Source organism: Rhinatrema bivittatum, chromosome 9 (genome assembly GCF_901001135.1).
Source record: "Rhinatrema bivittatum chromosome 9, aRhiBiv1.1, whole genome shotgun sequence".
Taxonomy (NCBI): Eukaryota; Metazoa; Chordata; class Amphibia; order Gymnophiona; family Rhinatrematidae; genus Rhinatrema; species Rhinatrema bivittatum.
In genome coordinates, this window is record NC_042623.1 from 23,461,406 (window position 1) to 23,487,888 (window position 26,483).

At 43.8% G+C, this 26,483-nt stretch overlaps 1 protein-coding gene across 12 annotated transcripts in view; it reads left to right on the plus strand.

Moving 5' to 3' along the window:
* The window catches only part of LOC115098596 (collagen alpha-1(VII) chain-like), a 420,825-nt gene that overhangs the window by 182,875 nt on the left and 211,467 nt on the right, over positions 1 to 26,483 (plus strand). For 11 of the 12 annotated variants that reach the window (XM_029615285.1, XM_029615292.1, XM_029615282.1 and 8 more), the window contains 10 exons: positions 1,450 to 1,512; positions 2,067 to 2,102; positions 4,646 to 4,702; positions 5,309 to 5,338; positions 5,659 to 5,694; positions 6,842 to 6,976; positions 8,248 to 8,370; positions 11,700 to 11,996; positions 14,520 to 14,819; positions 15,948 to 16,466. In XM_029615285.1, the coding sequence (XP_029471145.1) occupies positions 1,450 to 1,512; positions 2,067 to 2,102; positions 4,646 to 4,702; positions 5,309 to 5,338; positions 5,659 to 5,694; positions 6,842 to 6,976; positions 8,248 to 8,370; positions 11,700 to 11,996; positions 14,520 to 14,819; positions 15,948 to 16,466 (1,596 nt within the window). The remainder of the gene's footprint in view (positions 1 to 1,449; positions 1,513 to 2,066; positions 2,103 to 4,645; positions 4,703 to 5,308; positions 5,339 to 5,658; positions 5,695 to 6,841; positions 6,977 to 8,247; positions 8,371 to 11,699; positions 11,997 to 14,519; positions 14,820 to 15,947; positions 16,467 to 26,483) is intronic. The other variant, XM_029615287.1, reaches the window with a different exon arrangement.

The following is a 26,483-nucleotide window of genomic DNA, read 5'->3' on the forward strand; positions in this document are numbered from 1 at the left end:
AAAACTAGATATATGTCACTATGTATTATTGAATACTGATTGGTTTGTGATATATGAGAAGATTGCCAGGTTTGTAGTATCTTACCCTCAATGCAGGCAAAATTACTCACATTGTTTTTCAACGCAGGTCATTTTACCCGCATTTCGGGGGGGGGGGGGTAGTGGAGGAGGGGGGGGGGCAGACTGGGCAACAAAGGGCATAATTTCCGACAGAAAAGTTACCTGAAGAGAAAGCAGGCACAAATCTCTGAAAGTTTTTCTGCCTTAGGCAATAATCAAAGTAAAACTACCCGTGTACCTTTGAGTTCATTATAGCGGCAAACCCCATGTGTTAAAATGACTCACGGGACTTGCAAAATGACTGATTGTTAGCTCCCTAAGGAAGTGCTTTTGATTCTGCTCTTGCCGGTGCCATCTTGCAAACCCCCATGGGTCATTTTGACCCATAGCGGTTTGCAGCAATAATGAATGCAAACCCATGGGGGTAGTTTTGCTTTGATTACTGCCTAAGGAAAAATAATCCCTAGAGATTTGCACCTGCTTCCTCTGAGGGTAGTTTTTCTGTCAGAAACAAATGTGCATAGTTTTGCAGGCACGGTGTGGCTTAGTCTGCCCTCTCTCCATACACAAATACCCCCCCCCCCCCGGGGAATGCCTCCAAGCACTGTGGGCAATAAATCAAAAGGCCCCATTTCCAGGGGTATAACACTACTTTTAGACATGAAAGTGCCTTTGGTGATTGCCCTCCTCATATTGTAGACCCATTAAGATGTTTCAGAGCCAATAGAGAGATCATAGATCTCTATTATTTTTCAATATTTTGAGTTACTGGGCATTCTGTTTTCTAGCATTTAATCTGACTATCGCACACCGCTCTTAACAGTGGTATTCACAGCATAAGTTGCGAAGGCCCTGGCATCTGTAGAGCTCCATTTGTAAAAGTTGCACACAGAATGTGTGTCCTATATCTCTTGGCTCTCTGCCGCAGCTATGCAACCTGCTACATCTCAAGGTCCAGCCTAGCAAAAATCACAGGACGTGCTGGACGGGTTTTATTGGGTTCAGGCCAGTATCCACAGCAACAGCAGGTACTGTAGAGAAAAACCTGGAGATCTGTGGATTTGTGGAGAAAAAGGAGGAGGTAGGGATAGGCCTGAGGGATAGCTCTGCTGCCTGACGTATCAGCCCATAACAGCTGTCTAGTTCCAGGCCGGAGGCTTAATATGATCAACTCTCTCCTGATACCCTAGGACCAACCTGAGAATTAGCCAAAGATGATGTAATAAGTGATCTAGACCCTACATCTGAAGGAAGGATCTGAGGTGATCTCAAAATATTGGTGGCAACATTGATTCCAATTAATACTGTGGGCTCCAGCAGAACTTCTAAAATCCCCCCCCTCCCCCATTCACTGAAATTCTGTCTTTCAGATTTTCTCTTTAATTTCAGGGCAGCCCGGGAGTAGCAGGCAAGAATGGCAAGGAGGGGAAAAACGGCTCCCCAGGACCTAAGGTGTGTAAAAACAGCTAACGTGCGTAATAATCATGACCTAGAAAACGGTTGCACTGAAACCTGGAAAACGTTTGCACTGAAATCTTAGAACTGCATAAACGTTGAGGCCAGTGTTAATTCCTACCGTTCCTTCAGTGACAATATTGCCACATTGCTCTGGATCAGAGCTGCTAAGTGACCCAGAGGGAACGACGTAACATCCCAGTGCATTGTGGTATGTGTAGTCCTGCATTGTCTCTTTAGGGAATCCCTTTATATATAACACATAGTAATTGTGATGATGGGTTCTTAAAACATTGCACAGAATTAAATGAAATATTTTTACAGCTGGTCACCTCAGATCTCTTTATTCTGGATCCCCATTGCCAGCAGGGATCATGTGCATTTTATAAATCATTTTGGTACGATTGTGTCTAGCCCACATTTTCTTAGCGTTTGGGTTTTGAGCTAAAATGTTTATGCATGTATACATGGAAGTGAAGAGGGCTTCTTAGAGAGAACAGCCTGCCGCCTTAGAAAGTAAACTGTGCTTTATTTTTTTGTGCTGTGTTTAGGGGGAACCAGGACAGAAGGGGGAACCAAGCAGTATTGTAAGTTATCTGAACTCTGCAATTGCTACATGACTATGTGTGAACCAGTCAAGAGGGCTCAGCTTGGGGGGGTCTGTGCAGCTCCGTTCTAGGCACCCGTGCTCAAGACCGTCACTAGAAAGGGGGCCACTATTAATCAGCCCGCAGGGGAGGTGATACACTCAGGCTCCTGTAGGTCAGGGCATGCAGGCGCTCCAAACTTTTTTTTCAGATTGCACTGAGAGTCACTGTCACTGCAAATGCTGCTAATGATTAGGCTTCCCCTTGAGATGCATTGGATGAGAGTCGATTTTAATTGCTTAGAGTGAAAAACTGGGCATATTGGGATTTTATGTATTTTTTTTATTTTTTCTCAAAATGCTAGCTTGAGCCTTCTTAAGGAGATAAGCTGGGATGTTTGAAGCAGGATAGTCATACTGTGGGTAGAGAAAGTTATAATGGGTCCACTTTTGGAAGAGGTTACTCCAAAGCCAGGGGATCTCAGTTCTTCTGGCAGAAACACAGGTGAGAAGGTTGAGGATGGGCCCCGGCGGAAAGGGGAAGTGTGTGTGGGAGGAAATATTAAAGAATATTTGGTATGAATCTCATAGATAAAGCTGATGATTACTGAGACTGGGGAAAGGAAAATTAGTTCTTACCTGATAATTTTCGTTCCTGTAGTACCAGCTTTATAAGACTTATCTTATCAGAGTTTTGGGGGAAAACCCCAAGGAAAGATGGTTTATAAAGTTAAAAGCTTTCAAATGTGTTGAAAATTAAATAACAGACTCCAATAATATACCAGGGTTGGGTCTTGCATTGCATGAGAATAATGGATTACATTACTAATATCTATTTAAAATAACTGACTTTCCTTAAACTTTTTGTATTATCTTAATAGTAAGACAATAGCACTGTTTAGCATGATGCTGATTTCTTAAACCATACACAATGCCTGGATTTCCTCAGACAGGCCAGTAAAAACCCCCCAGTGATGAGGTCACCATGAGGTTCCCGCAGAGGCCACATTGGAGCCAGCAGTCACCCCTGGCCAGCTGCTAGTTTTAAGCTGTTATTTTTCTGCAGATCTGGGAGAAGAAAGAAATCTTCTGGATTTAGTAGACTTTTTGCAAGCACCAATCTCAGTTTGCTTGAATGTTAAGTGGTGCAGAAGCTTGTTTATAAAATTAATTTCTGAAGCTCTTATAAAAGGACCACGTTAGGGGAAAACCCCCAAAGTGCACTTTTCCGATTAAGAAGAAAATATATATTTGGAATTTTCACAACATTACAACCACTGACCAGGGCATTATCTGTCACATAATGCCATTCCTGGATTAGCAGACAAAGAGATGTCAGGCTGCTCAATGGCATATAATTATTGGACCATTAGAACAATATATTTATCATGTTTCAAAAATCTGAAAAGCGCTATTAATTTTGAGGTGGCCAACTGGCCATGTCAGGAGCTGTCCAGACCACGGTGCTGAACAAGCAGTGAAATGCGCTTTAATAAATCCTGAGGGTTAGTGGTCATTCTTGTTTTTACTAAATTTTGCATCCCAGTGGAAACAAGTTTCTTGAATTGACAGACCACCCTGTGTGCATCCTGTAACTCCTGTAAATCTCTTGCTATGTCTGAGTGCTGGCAGTAAAACTTCACAGTTCAGCACGGCCCCTGCACAAGTCCCAGTTACTACTGAATAAATACTCAGCAAGGCGGAAGGGCAGAAATCCAGTTCCTGCAGGAATTTCCTGGGAAGCAGAGTAGGGATTACTGACCGGCTTCAAGTTTTTTGGCACAGACTGATCCCGGGCTGGTTTTTTTTTTCCACCACTGCATGCAGGATTCCTAGTTCCTCTTTCCATAGGCAGATCAGAACTGCAAGGCCATGCATGAAGCGGGGGGTAAAATCAGAATTGGATCAACCTTGTCCTGAAAAATATAGAGCCAGCCGGTGACCCTGGAAAAGAGATCTTAGTGGATGCAAAGCAGTCGTTGCTTATGCTTACTCCATGTTGATTAAATTTGAGCTAGGCATACCTGGATTTCCTACCCTAGTACCTAAGCGATCCGGACAGTGCTTTCAATTCCATGCTTCTCGGAATTAAGAGGAAAATAAGTCTGTAATAATTTTGGAGGCTCCAGTTTAAGCATGGCTGCCAGGCCATTTTAAGATTGTTGGAGTTTGTAACCACACCTCCCCCACCCATTGGTTACCCAGCGAGGGTGAGGCATGAGGTGCAGGGATACCACTGATGCCCTGCATGGTGAAAGAACTGCAGCAGCCCCAGAGCTTGGCAGGACCGATCCAGCAGCCCTATCCTTAAAACACGAGAAATACAGTTAAGAGTATAACAAAACGCCGCTACTTGAAATCAGTCAATCAATGAAATCAATATAGATGAGATACGTTGTTGCTATCAGCATCTCCTATTCAATGCTCAAATTCTAATGGATACACTGTTTTTAAAATGAATTCTCAGTGAAGATAGCTAACAAGTGCTCCTTCTGATGGCGTTGAATATGTGTGTGTGTGTGTGTGTGTTTTTGGGAATTACAGATTGGGCAGAAAGGGGAACGTGGACCTGTTGGACTTCCTGGCCCCCCTGGGGTCCCTGTAAGTCCCCTGATATATGTGCCAATAATACTGTGAGAGTTAACAGGGCACCTGCACCGTGCTCCCCCAGAGATATCCTTCTTTCTCATTCGCTGATGCAATGACCAATACTACACAGCCTGGGAAGCAGTGACCAAGGATGGCCTGGCCTGCTCGTTGCAGTAAAGCTTTCAGAAACACAATGTTTTTGGACATGTGTAGCGAAAAAGAGGGGTGCATCTTAAAATTTCTCTTGGAAATGGATTAGAATGATTGAACATTTTAGAGAACAGAGGAAAATAACCGGCCATTTACAGTAGTAAAGAACAAAATTGTAGGACTGCATCTTCTGGTGCAGGCCAGTTATATCATCGTCCACATTAGACCTAGGCTTTCTAACCTGGTAAGTTCCTCTTTACAAGAGATACACACGAGATCTAGAAAAGGTCACGAAAGCCTGGCTCATATCCCTTGAGTGACAAGGAAAGTGTTAGAGATGTTCTGTAGTGTAGTATTCAATCATTCTTCTGTTGGTGGCTGAGACTCAGATATGTAACCGCATGTCTTATGCCTGCTGTCTTCCTTCATGGTCCTAATATGTTGCTCAACTCTCTTCTTTTTTTGGAGGGGCCGCCTGGCAGAGGAGTGGAGATCAAGGTACACAGACAGAGTTGTGGGTATTTAAGCATAGAGGGAATTTTGCCCTTAATGTCTCGTTTGGGGTTGGCGTATTTTAAAGCAGCAGTGCCACCTACTGCCAGGAACATTGAGGACTCTGAAACTGCCCCGAAGTACCTCTGCGCTCTTGCCTGTGAGTGTTTCCAGCTACAGGTGCTTGTCTGTAGCTATGAGTAGATCCTTTCTTGTGAGAATGTCTGTGTGTTTAGGCTCCTGCTTCTGAGGCTCTTGCCGAGAACATTTCTCCAGTGTTTTCGCGTTTTGTTTTTTTTTTTTAATAGCTTTCCTTTCTTTCTCAGGATCTGGAAAATCTTTTTGAAGCTTACGGCATTAAGGTAGGTGAATAAAGTCACTTTTTTTTGGTGTGAATCAGTGCCACAGCAAAATTGTACTCATCTCTGAGAAACCTTACCAAGAATGGCTGAAATGGGAAGGGATGCGTGAGGCTTCTAAAGGAGTTCATTCTGTGTGGTGAGTCATAGGGACCCTACCGCTAAAACAGGCTAAAGAATCCGTTGGATTTTCAAGGGGATTGTCTGTGAGCTCCCAGCCCATCTCTGGATATGGACCCAACCTGGAACGTGTGTTTTCAGGGAGGTTGTAGGGTCTTATCAGGGTCTCCAGGCCCCTTTGAATTTTCTATTAAGAAATGTGAATGAAAAAAAAAACTGGAGTATGATGGAAAGGTGCATAAATTGTGATCCTGCACAGAAGACTGGTGAGACCCAGGAGTGAGGCTGGAGCTCATGGCAGCCTGCCCCTGGTTACAGGTCTCAGGTCATCCCTAGCTATAGGGCTCCTTGTTCTAAAATTAAACTTGGGACCCGTGGATCCAGAGGCAGACTTACATGGGCCTCTCTTCCAACCAGGTCTTTTTATTTCAGAACCAGACATAAAACATGAGTTCTGCCACCTCTGAGAATAGATTTTCCCATTCTGATCAGCGCGGCTAACCTGTATCCAGAATCTCTTCTTCCTGCATACAGCTGATGCATCAACAGAGCAGCAACTGTCATTTTTCACTGAGACGTTGAAGTTAGCTGATTTCCCCAGGGGTGGCAGAAGGTACTCTATTTACAAATCTGGCATTGGGTTATTAAATGTTCCATGTAGCCACAATCATGCTCTGGCGAAGATCTTAATATCCAGTTGTACATGAGGTATTTACATGCACCATGGCCTGTACAGACAGGATTTAGAGACGTCCATACTCCATGTGGAAAGTGATAACCAGGAACCTTCTGTGCTGGATCTTCCACAAGTTGTTAGTTTATAACTTCTGGAATCTCCAGGTTTCATGAATGTTAAAAGTACTTTGCCTTAGGTTGGAAGCATGGGTCCAGAAGGGCTGATGTGATGTTGTAGCGCAGCATTCCAGCGATGGGATCCATCCTCCCATGGATTGATGTGACGATGTCAGCTTGTGGGAGAAAAGCCGAAGCCCTCTCTGGCTTGCTGATCCCTTCTCCATTGCCATTTCAGTTGGCTCTGCTGAAGGAACTGACGGACCATCTCCTGCAAGGTGGAATGGACGAGGTGGTTCTCCAGCTCACAAACTCCCAAAAGGAGAGGAGCACAAAGAGGAAACAGGGGCTGAAGCATGCTACGGAATATCCCGTGAGTGTCCAGCACTGGGGACTTAGAGGGAAGCAGGAACATGTGGTATATACCATGAGAAACCATTGCCAGCTTATGCCATGGACGCATTGGGGCTGAAGCATGCTACAGAATATCCCATGAGTGTCCAGCACTGGGGACTTAGAGGGGAGCAGAAACATGTGGTATATACCATGAGGAACCATAACCAGCCTATCCAATGGCCGCATTGTGATGCTTTCTGCTGTTGGTGCCCTGCCTCTGCAAAGGACATTACAACCTGACTGACTTTGTGAATCAGTCAAACCGTAGAGCTGTATCCAGTAGCAACTCTGGGGTAGATATTCAAAAAAACAACAAATCCTAGCACAGAGAACAATGTAATCTGGGGCCTAAACAATCACCAACCAACACAAGTCTCCCAGTAGTAATTCATTAATTAATCATACCCAAATTTGTTTCACCACTTTAAATATTCTTTTTCTTTGTTTTTTTTTCTTTTTGTAGGACCTTCAAGTACTTATCTTCGTACGTGTGGTTCTTAATCTTAGACTCTCTATGTACATATGGTTGGTTGGAAAGACTGCTCTAGTAGACACCTTTGATACAAAATGAAATGAACATGTAGATTGGTATATTTCATTTCGTATCAAAGGTCTCTACTAGAGCAGTCTTTCCAACCAACCATATGTACATAGAGAGTCTAAGATTAAGAACACACATACGAAGATAAGTACTTGAAGGTCCTACAAAAAGAAAAATACAAAGAAAAAGAATATTTAAAGTGGTGAAACAAATTTGGGTATGATTAATTAATTAAATTACTACTGGAAGACTTGTGTTGGTTGGTAGATATTCAAAAGCCATTTAGACGGATAACTGAAAAGTTATTCATCTAAATGGCTTAGCCACAATGTTTGACAACTTATCTGGCTACATTTCAGGCAGATAACTCTTTATCTGACTAGAATTTAGCTGGATATGTCAGGGCCTTCCTGGGGCAGGTGGTAGGCATTCTGGGGAGGAGCGAAGTTACCCGGTTAGCTGCAGGCTGGTCTAAAGTTAGCCAGATATACCTATATCTGCCGCACCACTGAATATCCTGGTTAAATTAACCGGATAGGTATATCTGGCTAACTTATCTAGCCACTCAGCAGCTGAATATGGACCCCTCCATTACTATATTGAGAAGTTGAGAGGCTGAGCACCTGATTAATCAGTGACTATCTCTCCGTACGTGCTGGGGAGACCCCTTAGTAAATCAAGGGGACTGTGTTTCTTTTCTCTTCCAGGGCTCACTGAAGTATGAAGTTTCCAATGTGCCTCTGACCCAGCTGGAAGTGACAGAAGACCTGAGCCCAGAAAAGGAATGTTTATCGCTAACTTCTGCCCCTCCGTCACATACACCTCGCAAGGTAAAACTACCCAGGAAAGCTGATGAAAGACTGGCAGAACAGTTAACAAACGTAGTAGTCTTACTTGGCATGAGATATTAGGGCAACATTTATTTTCTGATGCCTGATGCACTACACAGCATGCCCCTAACATATAAAATATGAATGCTTCTGATACTGAGGGAAGTAGCTTACAAGTGGCCTTGGGGAATTACGAGCATATTTTCCATACAGTCACTGTAATGTATTATAAGGATTATTTTCCAACAATTGGGGCCTGTTTTATTTTTTATTTTTTACTGCATTGGACTTGTATTATTGTCAGGCATGTGTAAACAAAACCCTAAGGTAAGTAAAATATTAAATACTCATATAGAAATGGGGAAAAAAGGCAATATTTGGAAAGCTATGTGCCCTAATGCTCATAATATGGGGATTAAAGTCCCAGATCTAGAGGCAGTCATGGAAGAAGCTGGTTTAGATAATAGTGGCTCTCACGGAGACCCTGATGGGATATAGTTATACCCGGCTACAATCTACTCAGGAAGGACGGGCTAGGAAGGAAAGGAGGAGGTGCGGCTTTACATATGAAGAACAATATTAAAGCAACAGCACTGCTGGGCTTACGAGGTAAGGAGGAGGCACTGTGGGTTAATTGGGAAAGAGGGAATGGATCCTCTGTTTACATCGGTGCAATACACAGACCTCCATCCCAGACGGAGGAGATGGAGAGAGATTTAATGGAGGATATGGGCAGCAGGATTGCAGTGACAGGGGAGGTGCTGCTGCAAGGGGATTTTAATCTTCCAGATGTTGATTGGGACATCCCAGCTGCAGTGTTTTCTAGAAGCAAGGAGAACTGTTCTGCCACCTGGTAAGGGAACCCACATGGGAGGGGGCGATCCTGGACCTGGTTCTTACTATCAGGGGCAGCATTTCTGATGTTGTAGTGGATGATCCTCTGGGAGCCAGTGACCACCGGATAGTGAGGTGCAACATTAGGAGGCAAGAGAGAAGGTTCACTCAAAGGCAAGGGTCCTACACTCAGAATGGGGGAGCACCTCAAGGAGTCATTAGCTGGATGGGAAAATCCAGGGGAAGTAGAAGGGCAGTGCGCAGAACTAAAAGGAGATGTCATAAGGGCAACTAATGGAATCACTGCTAAAATGGAGAATAGTGCAGTTTCTGGAATCCAGTGGATTGCAAGATCCGAGGCAGCATGGTTTTACCAGAGGTAAATCTTGTCAGACGAATCTGATCAATGTCTTTGATTGGGTGACCAGAGAGTTTTGGGGTTGTTTTTTTTAAACACTTATAGTCCTCCTATATTAACCCAGTCATGCTAGGCGGGTTAAAAATAAACATTTAAACACATATAACAAATAAAACTCTCATACAAATTAGATATATAAACAATAAAGATAATTAAAAGGCAGCCCACTCCATACAAAATTCTAGCCTGCTGTCCCTTAAACGCTTCATCAAATAAAAGTGCCTTAAGTTTTTCCCTAAAGAGTTTCACCTCTGGGATGCTCCAAACTTCTAAAGGAATGTTTTTCCATAAGGACGGCCCAACCACAGAGAGATCAAGGGAGAGCGCTAGAAGTAGTGTAACTTGGATTTCAGTAAGGACTTTCACACAGTTCCGCACAGAACATTTATAAATAAATTGAACGCCCTTGATATGGAACCTAAGGTGACTGCCTAAGTTAGAAACTGGCTGAGTGGCAGGCGACAATGGTTAAGTGGAGTTTACTCGGAAGAGGGGGCGTTGTTAGTGGTGTTCCTCAGGGATTGGACCGGTTGTTTTCAATATTTTCATGAGCAACATAAAAGAAGGATTGCCAGGAAAAGTTTGTTTTTTTGCCAATGGTACTAAAAAATCTGAAACAGGGTGGATAGCCAGGAAGATGTGGAAAATATGAGGCTGGATCTAGCGAAGCTCGAGGAATGTTCCAAGGTCTGGTAGCTAAGATTAAATGCTAAAAAATGCAGAGTAATGCATGCATTTTGGATGCAAAAACTCAAGGGAAAAGTACAGTATTGGAGGTGAAATTCCTCTAAGCACAAAGGAAGAGTGGGATCTGGGGGCAATTGTATCTGATGAACTTAAGGTGGCCAAATGGAAAAAGCCAGAAAGATAGTAGGCTGCACAGGGAGAGGAATGGTCAGCAGAAAAAGGGAGGTGATATTGCCCCAGTATAAGTCCCTAGTGAGACCTCGTTTGGAATACTGTGCACAATTTGGGACACCACACCTTCAAAAAGAATATAAACCATTTGGAGCTGGTCCAGAGGGTGGCCACTAAAATAGTTAATGGTCTTCACTCTAAAGCATATGGAGACAGACGTAAAGATCTAGCCATGTACACCCTGGAGCAGCGGTTCCCAAACCTGTCCTGGGGACCCCCCAGCCAGTCAGGTTTTCAGGATATCCACAATGAATATGCATGAAAGAAAATGTGCATTCTATGGAGGCAGTGCACGCAAATTTATCTCATGCATATTCATTGTGGATATCCTGAAAAGCTGACTGGTGGGGGGTCTTCCAGGACAGGTTTGGGAATCTCTTCCCTAGAGGAAAGGCAGATAGGGGAGATATGATCGAGACATTTAAATATTTCAAAGGTTTCCATGCACAGGAGTGGAGCTTCTTTCAATGGAAAGGAGGCTCTAGAAAAAGGGGTCATGGGATGAGGGTGAAAGTGGGTAGACTCAGGAGGAAGTTTTTTTTATGGAGTGGGTGGTGGATGCATGGAACAGCCTCCCAGTGGAGGTGGTGGAAATGAAAGCATGGGATAAATACAGGAGATCTCTGAGGGAGTGGTGAGAATGGTAAGAGCTACATAAATTGGATGGATGGATAGACTAGATGGGCCATATATCCTTTTTCTGCCATCATGATTTTGTGTTTCTATGTTTTTATCATTTACTTTTCTTTATTTTCATTGCAGTATATTTGTATTTGTTTTATTGCTTTATTTTAATGTTATCTGCTTTGAGAGGTTATGTGAAGTAGCATATCAAGTGTGACTATAAAATAAAGTAAAGATTTATCGAGCTTTTCCCTCATAGAATGGGAGAAACCCTTTAGTGAATCAAGCGCATAGACACTACAACGTTACACCCTTAGACTCAGGCAGAGATTGACTGCCTTCATGAATGTGTTGGCCCTCTCAGTACTCCAGCAAGCCATGGCAACCTGCTGTGGCTCTTTTAACATCAGTGTAGCCCACCCATGGAAGATCCGCCACCTGACACAGAAACCCGGGAGATTTGAAAAGGATGGCACTATCCACAGCACTAAGTTGAAACCGCTGTTTGCTCTTCAGCCTTCTCACTTTTCTTTAGGATGCAAAAGAGAACAGAAAAGAACAGAAAAAGAAAAAAGGTCGGCTGGAAAGCACGCCTGATCTCAGAACCAAGATTGACACTGTACAAGTGGAGACCAGGGCAAAATTGAGCCACAGTCAAACTCTAGTAGATGAAGATATGATAATCACCAGCGAGGATCTCCTTGGAACTCCTATCCCAGCCAACAGGGAAGATTCATCCCAAGACATAGAGGCAGAATATCACAATATCAGCCAGAAATCTGTAGACCTAATTCTGCTGACTGAAGAACATCCCATGACCAGTCTAGAGCAGGTATGTTTAAAATAAAGGGAGCCCACGCCAAAAGTTTTTCCAACATCCATGCCAATCCTCTGGACCTTCTGTATCTAACTTAAATATGTATCCACTTAAACATCTATCCTAAACTGCATCAGCCAGCCGGACGACTCAGTCGTTTGTGGTATCAGTCCCAATTTTTATATTTTTGTTTTTTTGTTTTTGCAATTAAAATCTAACTTCGCAGATGTATCCTTTTCAAACCAAATGACTGTGGATACATATTTAAGTTAGATACAGAAGGTCCAGAGGATTGGCATGGATGTTTGAAAAACTTTTGGTATGGATTTCCTTTTATATATGATCAGTGTTTTATGGGAATCTTTTTGGCTCTTTTTGTTTGATTTTTTTTTTAAATATAACGTTTATTATATTTTATTTATTAAATATATTATATCTTATTTATTAAATATAATTTTTAAATATAATTTATAATCCTACCCATCCTCTGCCACCGAGCATTCACCGCCTTTACTCCTTGTCTATATCCTTGATAAATGTGCAATACTCTCTACCTCTTCCCGCTCCTTCCTTGCTCTCTAACGGGCCGATACAGTAAAAGTCACGGCCACTCTCCTGTGCGCGTGATTCTGTATTTAAATGAGGGCCCATGGCAAAAAGAGGCGCTAGGGACACTAGCGCATCCCTAGCGCCTTTTTTTGGACAGGAGTGGCAGCTGTCAGCGGGTTTCACAGCCGACGCTCAATTTTGTCGGCGTCAGTTCTCAAAACCGCTGACAGCCACGGGTTCGGAAACCGGACGCCGGCAAAATTGAGCATCTGGTTTTCAACCCGCAAGCCGCGGGCCGATTTCAATTTTTTTTTTTTACTTTTTTTAACTTTCAGGACCTCCGACTTAATATCGCCATGATATTAAGTCGGAGGGTGCACAGAAAAGCAGTTTTTACTGCTTTTCTGTGCACTTTTCCGGTGCCCGGAGAAATTAATGCCGACCTTTGGGTAGGCGCTAATTTCTGAAAGTAAAATGTGCGGCTTGGCTGCACATTTTGCTTTCTGAATCGCGCGGGAATACCTAATAGGGCCATCAACATGCATTTGCATATTGTGGGCGCTATTAGGTTCAGGGGGGGTTGGATGCGCATTTTCGATGCGCTAATACCCCGTACTGAATAAGGGTATCGGCCTGTAAATTAGTCTCAGCACCATACCCGTTCGCTAACTGATAACTTTTCCCCTAGTGAACTATAAGCAACCCTGTAAATAATTTCCGTACCGTGTATATTTACTTATATACATATATATATAAACATTTAGACATATATAGTGTTCTTGGCATTGTACGTATCTACTCCTTAAGTCATATATATTGTTCTTGGCATTGTACGTATCTACTCATGGCTTAGGATTAGCTTTGGTACATCCCACTGATGGGGATTGGCCTGCCTGAATACAGAGGAAGGAGAAATTACTACTTACCTGATAATTTCCTTTCCTCTAATGAGGGCAGGCCAATCCCTCACCTGCCCTAGACTGCCAGTCTTTCTGTTATGGTTAGCCTCTTCGGGGTGAACTTTGCAGAATATGATTCCTGCTCTTCACTGAAAACTGGTAAGTGGCTTATCTAGCCTCTTAGTTTAGTGAATATGTTATTTCTTTTGGCTGAGCTCAGAGTTCCCGTTGGGTTGGAAGCATGAATGGTTGATTGTTAATGATAATATTCAAGTATAATCAGTTTGTCCACAGTTTGGCTTTTCTAGAGAATACTGGTGGGCTGATATAGGGGTGGGACTATATATCAGTGACATCAGCTCAACTCCATCTGCTGGCAGTCATGCATAACCCACTGGTGCGGTTTGATCTGCCCTCATTAGAGGAAAGGAGATTATCAGATAAGTAGTAATTTCTCCTTACGTTAGGCGTAGAGAGATACGGGGTGAGGAATGGTAGAAGAGGTAGATAGATGATTATTACGATGGATATAAAGAGCCATGGAATGAGGAATGACAGAAGGAAGTTGGTTATTACAATGGGTGCGGAGAGCCATTGGTAAGGAATAATAGGAGAGGCAGATGGATTGTTGATATTGTGAGCGCAGCAGTGATAGGTATCCCAAAGAATGCTAAATGTCTTCACTATGGTGACAGCCTTTCCAGGGTTCCAGCAAGCCATGCTTATCCCATGGATTTTATTTATCTACTTTTAGCCTGCCTTTCCTCAAAGGTCAAAGCAATGTACAATATAAATAAACATTACAACAAAAATAGAAACAAAAATGTACATTATAGATTACAGTATGATACCTAATTAAACTGTAGGATTATAGCACATCAAATGAAAACAATAAAACATTCAACTTAAAACCACATCCAGGATTTGCCATAGTAACCTCCCAGAGGTTCACTAAGTTCCACGAAGCCAGCCTGCAACAAATGCATAGTGTGATGAAGAATCTGGGAACGGTGAAAGGGTTGGGTTGGAAGTATGCACAGTGCTAGGTTGTCAGCAGCATTGATTCTTCAGCCCTATTCCTTTTCCATAGGATGTGAAAGAGAGCAGAAAAGAACAAAAGAAGAAGAAGAAGGCCTGGCCGGAGAATGCACAGAAACCCAAAACCAAGACTCATTCTGGCCAGGAGGAAACCAGGGCAGAGCTGAGCCACAATCAAACTCCAGTAGATAAAGACATGAAAACCACCCGCGAGAGTCTCCCTGGAACTCTGACCCTAGCCAACAGTGAAGAGTCATCCCAAGAAGTAGAGACAGAATCTCACAATATCAGCCAGAAACCTGCAGAAACAGCTCTGCTGATAGAAGAACATACTGTGACCAAGGAGGAGAAGGTGAGCTTTCAAGGTAGTGCAATTGTATAAGTATCATATATTTTCAGCAGTAAGAAAGTGGATCTTTTAAAAGATCAGTATTATGCAGTCTTTGTGCACTATAACTGAATTCATTCTTTGCTGGTTGTGATGCCTTCTATTGGGCCAAAATGTTGCAATACATGGTCTTTCAAGACCACATTAGTCCCTTCTTAAGATATGACCATGAGGCATGTCTGTAACCATTCTTCAGGTCAAATGCGGTAGCCACCTTACCCTTTCTGGAGAATGGAGCCAGGTTAGACTTTATCCCAGTCTTGGCTCTCACAATAACACAATATTCTGCCTAGATTCTGCCATTATGGCCTCCATGTCTAGGATTTTATTGTAACACAAGAACAAATATTCTGCTATAAAATGTACTAGGATTTTATTGTAGCATACAAGCATGTGGCCTTCCAGATCTTGCTTGTTGCATTTCTGACTCTCATCTATCCAAGCTCCTGCTCTTTACAGGTACATTTGTGGGTTTTTTGTTTTTAAGGATTTGCTTTCACCTTTCATTCTATTCTTTCCATTCACTTGTGTGATGTGAAACCTTGATTACTCCTGCCTACAGCTGCCAATTCCTTCAACTAGCTCTTGCCAATATATGAGCTAAGCTGTCTGCTGAGAGCCTCAGCTTTTCTTAGATAGATGTAGACCATTGCTTCTCTGTAGTCCTACCCCTGTCCAGGTGGAGTCGCAGCCCTCAGAGAAGTCTAATCCCTCTTTCATGAACCAGTCCTTAAAGTCATGTAGTGAAGCTCCTGTCCTTCCTCTTGCCATAGACAGGTAGTTCCCCAAGGAAGGTCAATGATACCCCATCAGTCTATGAAAGTCATGGGCATAATTTTTCGTATAGCCAGTCACCATAATACTGCATAAAATTAGTTACAGGAATATCAACAAAGTAATTTGGTAGAGGTGATACCTATATAAAGATAAGAACTTATAAAGGTGCTTCTCCCTTAAGCGATGACTATAGGTACATGAATACTATCTCTATCCAACTTCTTTATTGTTTTCTTGTAAGGACTGATGGCCGTGATCTACATATAGTGTTGTTGTGACCTGCATGGCCTCTTTAGATCTCCTCCTTTGTTTTAGGATATAAAAGAGAGCAGAAAAGAGAGGAAGAAGATTCGACTGCAGGACGGACGTGATCCCAAATCCAAGAACAGCTCTTTACAGGAAGATACCAGAGCAGAGCTGAGTCACAACCAAACTCTGGGAGAAGAGCACATGAGAACCACCAGTGAGGGTCTCACTGGAGCTTGGTTCTTAGCCAGCAGTGTAGAGATGAAAATCATGACCAAGGATCTCACTGGAGCTCTGATTTCCACCAGCAATAAAGACAAGGAAAGCACTAGTGAGAGTCTCACTGGATCTTCCATCCTTGCCGACAATGAAAATATGAGAAATGCCACCAAAGATTTCATTGGGACTCCAATCCCAGCCACTAGTGAAGACGTGAGGACCACCAGCGAGGGTCTCACTAAATCTCCAGTCCTAGTTGGTCGTGAAAAACTGGCCCAAGAATTAGAAACAGAATTTCACAATATCAACCAGAAATCTGAAAGAGCAGCTCAGTTACTAGACAAACATTCAGATCCCAGAGAGGAGAAGGTGAGTTTCAAGCGATGGAAGATCTTGTGATTATAGAAATGTATGATACTTTTAGCTGATGTGTGCTTTATGGTATATATACTCGGCTGAGTCTAAAATTTTGCAGGAGTGAATCTTTCTGCTTCCCAGAATTGAGGCAAGAGGCCAAAGTGTGTGCTAACTTTCCTGCTTTATAGCATAATTGCCGACTTTAAACACATATGAACACACTGAAGCAGACCAGAGGTTCATCTAGCTTAGCATCTTATCTCCAACAGTGGCAAGCAACAGATGCTTACAGCAGGTGTACAAGATACAGGACGTGTACGGTTGGGCATTCTCCATTGTATCTACCCAGGAGCCCATAGTCATGGTTTAGGGATTTTATTTATTTATTTATTTATTTATTTATTTATTTAAAAACTTTTCTATACCATCGCTAAGTTATATACCATCGCAACGGTTTACAAATAGGCACATAGACTAAGGTAAGTAAATGTAGGATATCTTACATTCTAACAGGTGCCAATAAAGTTTGGTTACAATTTCATAAATAAAATCATTATTTGAGTAATGTTGGTCAAGTCCAGGTATATTATTGAGTTACTATCACTTTGAAATATTTCTTCTTAAAAGTAGGATTGATTAAATTCATTCTCATCTGCATTACCTTGTACTTTCTTTCTCTACCCTCCACACTCTTTAGTGAAGGCTTTTTTAAAGAGCCATGTTTTTAGATTTTTCTTAAAAGTTTTGAGATTATTCTGTAATCTGAGTTCGGGTGGCATCGTGTTCCATAGTATGGGCCCAGCCAATGATAAAGCCCTTTCTCTCACTTGGGTTAATTTTGCTGACTTTACTGAAGGGATTGTTAGTAGTGCTTTGTTAGCTGAGCGGAGGTTTCTTTGTGGAACGTGTACTCGTAAGGCTGTGTTTAGTAGAGATGTGAATCGTGTCCTCGATCGTCTTAACGATCGATTTCGGCTGGGAGGGGGAGGGAATCGTATTGTTGCCGTTTGGGTGTTTAGAATATCGTGAAAATCGTTAAAATCGTGAACCGGCACACTAAAACCCCCTAAAACCCACCCCCGACCCTTTAAATTAAATCCCCCACCCCCAAATGCCTTAAATTACCCTGGGATCCAGCGGCGGTCCATAGCTAAATCGGGGGAAGGGGGAGGGCAGGAAAACCGGCACACTAAATCCCCCTAAAACCCACCCCCGACCCTTTAAATTAAATCCCCCCAAATGCCTTAAAGTACCCTGGGGTCCAGCGGCGGTCCGAAACGGGCTCCTGCTGTTGAAGCGTGTTGTCTTCAGCCGGCGCCATTTTGCAAAATGGCCGCCGCAAAATGGCGGCGGCCATAGACCAACACGATTCGACCGCAGGAGGTCGCTTCCGGACCCCCGCTGGACTTTTGGCAAGTCTTGTGGGGGTCAGGAGGCCCCCCCAAGCTGGCCAAAAGTCTCTGGGGGTCCAGCGGGCGTCCGGGAGCGATCTCCTGCCGCGAATCGTTTTCCATACGGATAATGGCGCTGGCCATACGCGTATGGCCGGCGCCATTTTCCGTATGGAAAATGGCGCCGGCAGGAGATCGACTGCAGGAGGTCGTTCAGCGGAGGTCCGGAACCCTCGCTGAACGACCTCCTGCAGTCGATCTCCTGCCGGCGCCATTATCCGTATGGAAAACGATTCGCGGCAGGTGATCGCTCCCGGACGCCCGCTGGACCCCCAGAGACTTTTGGCCAGCTTGGGGGGGCCTCCTGACCCCCACAAGACTTGCCAAAAGTCCAGCGGGGGTCCGGAAGTGACCTCCTGCAGTCGAATCGTGTTGGTCTATGGCCGCCGCCATTTTGCGGCGGCCATTTTGCAAAATGGCGCCGTCTGAAGACAACACGCTTCAACAGCAGGAGCCCGTTTCGGACCGCCGCTGGACCCCAGGGTACTTTAAGGCATTTGGGGGGATTTAATTTAAAGGGTCGGGGGTGGGTTTTAGGGGGATTTAGTGTGCCGGTTTTCCTGCCCTCCCCCTTCCCCCGATTTAGCTATGGACCGCCACTGGACCCCAGGGTAATTTAAGGCATTTGGGGGGGGGTTCGGGAGGGTGGGGGATTTAATTTAAAGGGTCGGGGGTGGGTTTTAGGGGGTTTTAGTGTGCCGGTTTTCCTGCCCTCCCCCTTCCCCCGATTTACGATTTTTTGACGATAAATCGGGGGAATTGGTATTGTATCGTGGCCCTAACGATTTTTGACGATTTAAAATATATCGGACGATATTTTAAATCGTCAAAAAACGATTCACATCCCTAGTGTTTAGCCAGTCTGCTTCTTTATCATATATTAGTTTGTGTATGGTGCATAAAGCTTTGTATTTTATCCTGTATTCGATGGGTAACCAATGTAAGTCTGCTAGAGTTTCGGTTATATGGTCCCTCCTCTTTTTTCCCGTTAGTATTCTGGCTGCAGTATTTTGAAGTATCTGGAGTGGTCTTATCGATGTGCTTGGGAGTCCTAGTAAGAGTGTGTTGCAGTAGTCAGTGCTAGAAAAGATAAGTGTTTGCAATACTGTTCTGAAGTGGGCAGGTGTGAGTAATGGTTTTAATCTTCTGAGGACCATAAGTTTTGCGTAGCCTTCTCTTACTTTTATAGATATGTGTTGCTTCAGGTTGATTTCTGGGTCCATTATTATTCCCAGATTCCTTACTTTTTCGGCTAGCTCAATTTTTTGGTTATTTCTTAGGGATGAACTCAACCCAGGATGACATCTCTGCCTTTTAGTTCAAGCAGCAGCTAAGAAATATACTTTCCATCAACTTGGCATGATATCCCATCATGCAGTGCATTCCATCTATTTGGAGGGTTTCCCGCTTACACTCACTGAACATTTGCGAGAAACAGTGGCATCTTAGAAGGAGAGGTGTGGCACTAGAGGCACTATCACTGGGAGATCTGGCAGTGGAGAGCTAGCACTTCCACTGGAAGGGAGGTTTGGTACTGGTGGGGGAGGAGAGTTCAGCTTTCAGTATTTATGGAAAACCTAATGGTGAGATTATGGCACACTTCATTCATTCATTCATTCATTCATTCATTCAAATTAAATAAAATAACTGTAATTAGTTAAAAATTAAGGGGCTGATATTCAACTGCGGAGTGGCTAGTTAAGTTAGCTGGATACACCTATCCGGCTAATATAATGGGGATATTGAGTGGTGCTGATTATACCCGGCTATCTTAAAATTATGCAGCTAGTAATCACATTCGGTGATGAATATCACTGTTTTGCCATTTAGATGGATAACCTTTCAGTTATCCATCTAAATGGCTTTTGAATATCGACATCTAAAATTATATAATGGGGCCCATATTCAAAAACCCACTAAGTGAGTAAGATAAGTGTCTAATTTTAGTTGGTTATCTTTTGGTGAAATTTCAGCTGAACTTATCTGTATAGGTTTTCAGTTGAAAATTTCCTAAACCTTAGCCAGCTAGATTTAATTCACTCAGTCAGTGTTGCCTGACCTTAACCAACTAGTGCTGAAAATTAGTGCTAGCGGGTCAGGGCCAGCGCTAGCTGTTTTGCTATCCTGTGTGAACAATTACTGTGTTGCCCTATCCCTCTTCTGTTTAATTTTAAGACTTAATTTTTATAACATAGGGACTCGAGACCTTCGTTCTGGCAGCTGTCGGTTCCTCCCCCCCCCCTTGTAAATAATACTACATAACATCTGTATGGTGATAAACAAAGGCCGCAGTTTATTGAACCTAACCCGAGCCAAAATCTTAACATAAATCCAAATAACATCCCCTCCTCCACCTCCTCTGCCGCGTCCCAATCTTCACTTACACCGCGGCCCGGTGGTAAGCTAGCGTTTTGCCCCCCCCCCTTTCCCCCTACTTACCCCGCCGCGTCACCAGCGAGGGTAAGCTTGCGGCCTGAGCATCGGCCCCCCCCCTTGCTCTTTAGGCCTTCCCGTGTAGCGGCCCCAAGCTACACGGGCATTCCTCCCCCCCCTCCGAACAGTCCATTACAATTTCACAATATACAATCCAACATATGGCTCGGGTTTTCCGCCGCCACTGCGACATGCACAAAATCCACACAACCAATACACATTGCGTCCAAGGGAGGGAGGGCGGGTAGCAACAACCCTCTGCTTGCTCCGCTGCCTGGTTCCCAACTGACTTACTCACTGAACTTTCCCCCCCCCCCCATGCCCTATCTATCCACCAATGACAGAGCAGCATTTGAAATCGCTGCCTCCCATTGGTGTCCCTCTCTAGCTCTCCCCCCCTCCCCCTGCTTCCGCCCCAGCTCGCCGCCGGCCGACGCTCGAGCCCACGTTATGGGCGGCGACCCCGGACAAGCCCGGATCGCCTCCTTTTGTTTTTCCAGTAACACACTGTAGAAACAGTCTTTATCTGTCTCAGTCTCTCTCTGTCAGTCTCTCACTCATGCTGTCAATTTCACACTCTCACACTCTCTGTTCCAGGTTCCCTTCCCCACCAAAAAGAGCCCAGCTCTTTCTAGCGACCCCAATTTTAAAAACTGACCCTGCAACAAGCCAGATTCTGTATGCAGTGCCACAGTGGAAAAACAGAAACATCACCATTCCTCATAAAGCAACAATAAAATTAAGAAATATAAAACATCTGTCATAATAATAAAACTATACTAATAAAGACTAAATATTTCCAAACAGCTGATGAACAGAATATTCAGTAATTAAAAACTCATATAAAAATTTCCCCAAACACTAATAAAATATTTCAAAACAGCAGACATATCAAATAATACTCAATAGTTAAAATTAATAAAGATTTTTTTTAAATCCTGCTGTCCATATCAGAAAACTTTTTATTTCCAGTCACAAACATGCTCACTCACACACTCTGTCTCTTTCACACACACACATGCACACTCCCTCTCTTACACACACATATGCTCAAACACACATTCTCACAAGGTCCCTCTCTCACACAGGTGCTCGCTCTTATACTCACTCATATTCTGCCTCTCTCACTGACACGTGAAAGAGGATGTGTGGATTTAGACCACACCATTTTATTTTTCACATTGAAGGGCATCTGGAGGTGGAGGAAGGATGGGTTCAGACCAGCACTTTTTTTTTTTTTTTTTTTTAACAAAGAAGGAGATCAGGAGGCAGGAGGTTGGAACACAGGCAGCTTTTTCTAAAATGCAGGTAAGGAGAGGGGTTCGCGGCACTGGACATTGTTTTGCTTTTATGTCGGAAGGCCTGGATTTGGCTGGTCAAGGGCCAGATTCATTATTTATTTATTTATTTATTTATTTAAAATTTTTATATACCGACGTTCATCCGGGATATCACATCGGTTTACAGTGTAACTGAAACAGGCGCCTGGGATGGCGGTTTACATCGAACAGATATAACGAATTTAACATATGAACAAATGAGGAGGGGGAAAAAAGGAGGGAAATAATTAAACAAAACTTATGAGCAAAATTTACAAATATATATAGAGTATCACTATGTACAAAGTATTCATAAATACAGCAATGCCATGGAAATACAATTGTGTAGAGTTATAAGAGAGGAGGGGGGATGGGGAGGGGGGGGTGGGGGGTGTAGGAGGGGAGGAGGGGTGGATGGGGTAAAAGGAGAAGGCGAGCTGAGAAATCAGGAGAAGGTAAGAGGACTGAACAGGTAGGGGGCGAAGGAGGAATTTAGAGGTGGGAGTGAGGAATGGGGGAGAGGGCAGGAGAGTATGGGTGTGAGTGTGAAAGTGGGGGAATTAGGTGTATGCTTGGTGAAGAGCCAGGTCTTTAGCTTACGTTTGAATGTTTTTGTGCATTCTTCTTGTCGTAGTTCGACAGGCATTGCGTTCCAAAGGGTGGGCCCGGCGATAGAGAGCGCTCGGGCTCTCGTGGAGGTAAGTTTGTAATGTTTGGGAGAAGGTGTAGGCATGGAGGCGAGGTGTTGGTGTCTGATGGGCCTGTTGGATTGGTGGAGGCGGAAGGATTCGTTGAACCAGTTCATTTCAGGGTTGTATAAAGCCTTGTGGACAAGGGAGAGAGTCTTATATTGGATGCGTGATGCAATTGGGAGCCAGTGTAGGTCTTTTAATACCGGTGTGATATGGTCATTTCTGCGTGAGTTAGTCAGGATCCGGGCTGTTGTGTTTTGTAATATTTGAATGGGTTGGATGGCATTGTTCGGTAGGCCAAGGAGGAGAGCATTACAATAGTCGGTTTTGGGCTTTTCTCCCATTTTATGTCTATGGGAAAAACCCTTAGTGAATCAGGTACCAAGTTAGGTGGCTACTGCTGAAATCAGTGCTAACCTCCTAACTTTCTCCCCCTCGCCTCCAGGCCCACCCCAGATATGGAGCGGCTAAATTTAGCTTTTCAGGCCGGCAGATTTTCAAAGACTGTGAGCGTACCCAGCCGGCTCTATCCCTTTGAATGCTTAACCTCGGATGTGTCCATGAGGGAATCCACAGCAGCGCCACTCCTCTGACCTGAGCCCCAGCAGGCTTGCCATGGATGGAACGGAGACTGCCACAAGCGTCCAGCCCTGACCAATGGGAGGCGCTGCGCACGTTAGCACTGACTTCATTGCCGCGTTACGCTGCAGCGCCCCCCAGGTCCCGTTCATATCCGCCCTCGGTCACTGACCCATGGCAGTAACCTGGAGAAGAGAATCAGGAGCGCAGCACTTAAGCAAGAGGCAGAAAGCTTGCGTGACTCTTACAGAGGGAGATCTGTACGCAGAATGTCCATCTCAAAATCCTTCTTTAATAGTAAAACAAGAGCCTCTAACAAAATCCGCTTGTTGTGTGGGCACCTCATTGAATTAACTTTTCTTCATATTTCCATCAGGCTTCCTGCTCTGCATTACCAGTTTATCCCATCAATTTGAAATCAATAGAATATTAGATAATACTGTACAGTTTACCACCAGTGAAAAATAATAAGAATACTCGGGTTGAAAGACGATTTTCTCCCAAACTAGAATAAATGATGCAGGAGCGGCTGAGCTTCCATGTGGCCAGCAGAGGGCAGCATAGACTCACAAATCACACTGAAGCCATCAGCTCTTGTGGTGGGAAAGCCTAAATTAGGCCTTTACAGCTTACTCTGGTTTTATTTAGGTTTATTTTAGTTCTGCAGTATTTATTTATCCTAAGCTGTCCCTTTATATATATATATATATATATATATATATATATATATATATATATATATATATATATATATATATATATATCATCATTTGCTGCTATACACTCTAACTCTTACTTCTTAGACTTCGGCATTGGCATACAGATATTTTGGTGGTCCCTCTCGGGATCTTCCCCCTCTTCGGGGGAAGATCCCGAGAGGGACCACCGGTCAGGCTCAGAATTTGGAGACAGACACACTAGTTCTTTTATTAAACAGTATAGTGAACCACCAGAGGTTGCAGTAGTGAGCTGGAAGAGCTCGGCTGGGCTGCAGTCCCTCAGGCACTGGAACAGCGATCCCAGGATGGCCGAGCTGTAGACAAACTGAATATAGTGAGTAGGCAGAGTTCAGGAACAGAACCTTGATGGTAACACTCACACAATAGTCTCTTAGAAGCAGCCCAGGAGCTGGAATGGATTAGGCCCTCGAGGAGTGAGTACCTGGTTCCAGGGAAAGCTCTGAGAGAGAGATGGTAACTCACTGGTGTTGTAGGCAGCGGTGACTTCCTGGCAGAAGTTATATTCAGTAGCAGGTCCGGGAACATGGGCCCTCGAGGAGCGAGTACCGGTTCCAGACTGCGACCTGAAAAGCAAGAGAGAGAGTGAGGCCCCCGAGGAGCAGGTACCCCTGATAAAGTCCAAGGAGGCAGAGTAGCAAGGTAAGCGGAGAGCGAATCCCATCCGCAGCGATACCTGGAGGCAGCTAGGTAGGAAACCCTTTGCTAACTCGACTAGCTAGCAAAACAAGAGACCTTAAATATCTGGCGATGATAATGTCATCTCAGGGGGACGCCCCTGATGCACCACAGCTGGTACTTGAGTTGGGGCCGCGCGCGCGCCCTTAGGCCTCAGGAGAACATGGCGGAAGGCAACGTCTAGCCAGTCCAGGAACGCTGGAGGAGGTCGGCAAGATGATGCCGCGGCAGCCAAACTTCCATCAACCAAAGAGGGAGTCGCCAAAGAAGTAAGGTGGGCAGAGTGGAGAAGTTGGGCAGCGACGGTCGCAACAAAATGTCTGTATGCCAATGCCGAAGTCTAAGAAGTAAGATGGGAGAGTTAGAATGTATAGCAGCAAATGATGAGATTGACATAATTGGCATCACAGAGACTTGGTGGAAGGAGGATAAGCAATGGGACAGTGCTATATTAGGGTATAAATTATATCGCAATGATAGGGAGGATCAACTTGGTGGGGGTGTGGCACTTTGTCTGGGAGGGTATAGAGTCCAACAGGATAAAGATCATACAAGAGACTAAATGCTCAGTAGAATCTATATAGGTAGAAATCCCATGTGTGTTGGGTAAGGGTATAATGATAGGAGTATACTACCATCCACCTGGACAAAATGGTCAGACATGATGAAATGCTTAGAGAAATCAGGGAATCTAACCAATTTGGCAGTGCAATAATAATGGCAGATTTCAATTACCCCAATATTGACTGGGTAAATGTAACATCAGGACTTGCTAGAGACATAAAGTTCCTGGATATAATAAATGACTGCTTCATGGAGCAATTGGTTCAGGAATCAACAAGAGAGGGAACTATTTTAGATTTAGTTCTTACTGGAACGCAGGATTTGGTGAGAGAGGTAATGGTGGTGGGGCCACTTGGCAAAAGTGATCCTAACATGATCATACTAATGAGTATGTTAGGGAGATACCAGTTCCAGAGATGGTTTTCAAGGGTGATAAGTTCTTGGAGGAGAAGTCCATTAATGGCTATAAATCAAACTTACGTAGGGAATAGCCACTGCTATTAATTGCATCAGTAGCATGGGATCTTCTTAGTGTTTGGATAATTGCCAGGTTCTTGTGGCCTGGTTTGGCCTCTGTTGGAAACAGGATGCAGGGCTTGATGGACCCTTGGTCTGACCCAGCATGGCAGTTCTTATATTCTTATTACACCAGGCCCTAAAACACCAATACACCTCCTATTGGGAAAACAGAACAAGTTAGGCTGCTATACATCCCTATTAGAAACTACTTGTGAGCAGAACCCTTCACCTCAAACACACACGCAGAACATAGACAAACCTTCACCAAACATGAAACAGAGACCATAAATTATAAACCGAAACATGTAGACAAAAACTGAATTGGAAACCGCAACAAGCCACATTCTGTATGCAGTACAACAATGGAAAAAGGGAAACATCACTATGCCACATGAAACATCAAACTATAAAATCAAGAAATATAAAAACATCGTGATAGTAAAACCATACTTATACAACAAATATTTCACAACACTTGACAAGAATATCTAGTAATTAAAATCTCCTAAAAAATTTCCCAAATACCAATAAAAGATTTCAAAACAGCAAACACATCAAATAACATGCAATTATTAAAACAAATAAGGATTTTAAAAAATCCTTAGTTCTCTATACTGGGATTCTTTGATTTCCAATCATCCTGAGATTGTCATGGATTAATGGGGGGGCATACAGACTTTCTCCTCACACGCATAAATACACTCTCAACACACACATAGTCATCAACTCACACATACACACATGCTCTCTCTCTCTCATATGCTCTCTTTCACATACACAAACACATGCTCTTTCTCTCTCTCCCATATGTTCTCACATGCTCTCTTTCACATACACCCATGCATAGTCAAACAAATGCTCTCTCTTTCTCCATTTTCCTCTAACAAAGATGCAGCAGCAGCCTTCTTCTTGGGCCTGCGCAGCATCTCTCACACGCACCTGCTCGCTGTCTCACACACACACAAGCTCTCACATGCTCACTCTCTTTCTCCCATATGTTCTCACATGCTCTCTCTCTCACACATAGCCACACACATGCTCTCTCTCTCTCTCTCTG